We start from the raw sequence: 3,323 nt of genomic DNA, 5'->3' as shown, positions 1-3,323 counted from the left end.
ACAGTGTGTTGCAGGTCCGCCATGTACGAGAGCTCGTGCTCGTACCAGTCCGCCCTGGAGCGGCTGGCGTGTCCGTCCATGATCAAGAGCGAGGACTGCTCCGGGGCGGGCGTGGGCGTCGGGGTGGCGGGCGTGGCCGCGGCCGTGGCCCCGGGGGCCGACTGGTACCGGCTGGCGTGCAACACCTCGACGTTCGAGCAGCTCAAGCAGTCCGTGGAGAAGGCCAAGGCGGCGCTGCAGGACCGGGCGGCGCAGGGCGGCTACCTGTCGCCCGCCAGCTTCACCGAGCACCTCGCCGAGCACCTCGCCCCGTCGTCCACCCCCCAGGGCGCGGCGCACGCCCCCAACGCCCACGCCCCCGTCAGCCAGCAGACGCTGCACGCCCCCGCCGCCCCGCAGACCTCCGTGGCCCAGGCACCCTCCAGCCAGGACCACAAGCGCTCCACGCACGGTGAGTACAAGCCAGAGTTGACAATTTGTGTCCATATGTTTAGCCCATGTTCTACCCGATTTTTGCCTAGTATTTGCCTGCTTCGCGAACTGTTTCCCTCCACCCCCCCCCCCCCTTACTCGTTCAACAAACTAATAGCCCAATAGCTAAATAACATGTTGTAACAGTACGACAGAATACAACATGAATGGTTAGAATTATCCTCTAGGAATTCTAAGATTCAGTGTTAACAAGTTGTTCAGAAGTCGCGCAGAGACTTGAATGCAGGAGTGGACGAGGCCACACAGTCGCTGGTGGCAAGCCCACACCGACGAAGTGATTCCACGCCAAAATTACTAAAAAGGGCGCGATCTGTCGCAAGCCGCGAAGTGCAAAGCCTCTGTGCTGCGTGCTTTGAACAGAAGAGCGCGACTCAAAACTCAAGTAATACTGGAATAACGTCGCAGTAAACAGTAAGATGCTATCTAATGCCCTTTAAAGGCGTTAACGAACTGCCCTTCAAATGTTCTCCTTTTGGCACTTGTTAGCGCTTGTTAGTGCTTTTGCAGGGGAGAGGAAGAGATGGAGGAGGCACGGCACATGGGCAGACCTTTCCAAGGGCAGAGCAGGCATGCGTGCAAGGCGTGGATGGGAATGGACAAGGAGAGAGGAGAGTGGAGGAGGGAGAGAGAATGGGAGAAAGGGGAAAAGGAGAGATAGACAACTGAGAGGACTGGCTCGAACAGAAAGGACTGAGGTGAAGGAAAGGGGTTCGAGGAAGGCGAGAGGGGGTGTAGAAGAAAGAGCCGACACAAGGGCGAGTCTAGAGAAGAGAGAGAGAGAGAGAGAGAGAGAGTAGAGTGAGAAAGTCAGAGTCAGGCAGAGGAGCGGCGTCGGGACTGGTTGGGGGGTGGGAGCGCCACGGGGGTGGTGTGGTGGAGGCGCGGAGGCAGCAGCGGCAGAGAGTTGACTCGCGGGCTCCATAAATAACTTTGTCGCAACAATGGCTGTCAGATAATGGAGTTGTTGGTTGCCTAGACATGATGCGCGAGCAGCAGCTACTGTGTGCCGCGCGGGCGTGCGGCGGGCCGGGCTGGGCCGCCCCCACGGCCGCCCCCAGCCCCCACGCCTCCCCCACGCCTCCCCCACACGCCTCGCCCAGCAGCCGCCCTTTTGTGCTGGTACTGGGCCGGGAGGGGTAGTAACTGTGAGGAGGGAGGACCTTGAGCATCGCACACCATAATCCAGAAATTTTGTCACTTCCTTCATTGTCGGCGGGCGCCTTTTGTTGCGCGGGGGCACGCGCGCTTATGGGCCGCTTATGGGGTTAAGGCGCACCTTTATAAGGCGCTGAGGGTTTAGTGTCTTCTTAGTTATTTAAGGGTTTAGCACTTTTATAAGGTGTTGAGGGGTTTAGTGCCTTCGTACGGTGTCATGGCCTCAGTGCCTATCAAAGATGTTGAGACTTGGGTGCCTTTACAAAAGCATTCGAAACTGTTTAAGTTAGTAAAATTTAGTGCTCGTAGGGAATATTTGGTGGCTTTAGAAAGGCGTTCAACTCACAAGCAGAACACACCTCTGCAAAAGCGTGATCCAGCACCTTAAGCCCTTTAAGCTCACTGCTCTGTGAGACTGTCCCTTCATATTCAACACAGTTAAGTTTGGTCTGTTGGTTATTTTTAAAACGCAATGACGTCTTTCTTTTAGTGCTGTTACTATATAAATTTTTTGTCAGATTGTCACTTGTTACTTTCTTGCCATCTTTTGGGTGTGCTTTTCCCGCGCGGCCCCGTTGTGGGGTTGTCGACTCGACCGGACCGGCCGGGAAGGGGAGCCGAGAGTTCGACCAGAAAGAAAGATAGTCTGCTGATCTCGACAATATGCTCTACTATCCCCTCGCGTGGTGGGGCTGGGCGCGGCGATCTCGTGTAGTGCCGCCGAGTTAAATGACTCGCGTGATTCGTGACTGACAGGGCGGGGCGCGGCGGGAGGCTACGAAGGGAATGTTTGTGTGTGTAGGGGGCCGTGTGTCTGTGGGTTGATGTTGGAGTGTGTATATGGGGATGTGTGTGCATTTGTATGTGTTTGTTTCGGACTGATGTCACTCATGACTCGGGTCTCAGGTGTGAGTCGGGCACGCCACTTCAGAAAACTCGTTCTTTCTTCATAATACGTCAGATGGAAAATCAAAACCGACACTGTGCGTTGGATCGTTTTGCATAATTCACTCTTAGAAATTTCTAAGGGACATCACTAAGATTCAGTGACAACCGCCTTTAAAAATTCCCAGAGGACTTCGTTTTGTGGTTTTGCGCACGAGGGATAAAATATTTTGCTGCCAGAACATTCCCAGCTATATGGCAGTAAACATAAATTGCTGGCGGTCTTTTATAGGACACCAATCAGTTTCCAGTGGTTTTTTTACAGTGATCAACATGTAACGACAAAGTATGTTGCTTATGTTGAACTAAAGTTTCACGTTGATTTTGTTAAATATTATATAAATTAATGTTGTCAAACCTATTTTCGCCTTTTCTTGTTGCCGCTCTTGCGTTCTTTCGGTCGCGCTTTGCCGCCACGCGACTCGCACGCTCACCATAAAGCGCCCCGGCGGCGGGTGTCTCGCTCTGATTAAGATATTACGGCAAAAACGGTGTCGCGGGATGGGAGATCTCTTACTCGAATAGGAGACAGAGAGAGACAGTCAAGGAGAGAGAGAGACTGTTATGGTTGTTGGTGGTGTGGGAGCAGCTCCTCCGCTCCCCCGTGGAGGCTCAGGAGCAGCTTATCACGGTCACGGCGCGGCGCTGCTCCGCGACCTAATTGCGGCTCTCAGCCACATTCGATACAGCGGCCTTACAGCGCGCGCGCCCATCCGTCACGGGCGGGGGTG

General features: G+C 54.3%; 1 protein-coding gene across 2 annotated transcripts in view; it reads left to right on the top strand.

The window, feature by feature from the left end:
- The window catches only part of LOC113202966 (DNA-binding protein D-ETS-3), a 103,758-nt gene that overhangs the window by 28,112 nt on the left and 72,323 nt on the right, over positions 1-3,323 (top strand). For both annotated transcript variants that reach the window (XM_052269677.1, XM_026417425.2), the window contains one exon: positions 5-451. In XM_052269677.1, coding sequence (XP_052125637.1) covers positions 22-451 — 430 coding nt within the window. In that variant the 5' untranslated portion in view covers positions 5-21. The remainder of the gene's footprint in view (positions 1-4; positions 452-3,323) is intronic.

Source organism: Frankliniella occidentalis, unplaced genomic scaffold, assembly GCF_000697945.3.
Source record: "Frankliniella occidentalis isolate FOCC.00 unplaced genomic scaffold, Focc_3.1 Scaffold99, whole genome shotgun sequence".
NCBI classification, from domain to species: Eukaryota; Metazoa; Arthropoda; class Insecta; order Thysanoptera; family Thripidae; genus Frankliniella; species Frankliniella occidentalis.
This window is presented reverse-complemented; position numbering and strand designations above follow the sequence as displayed.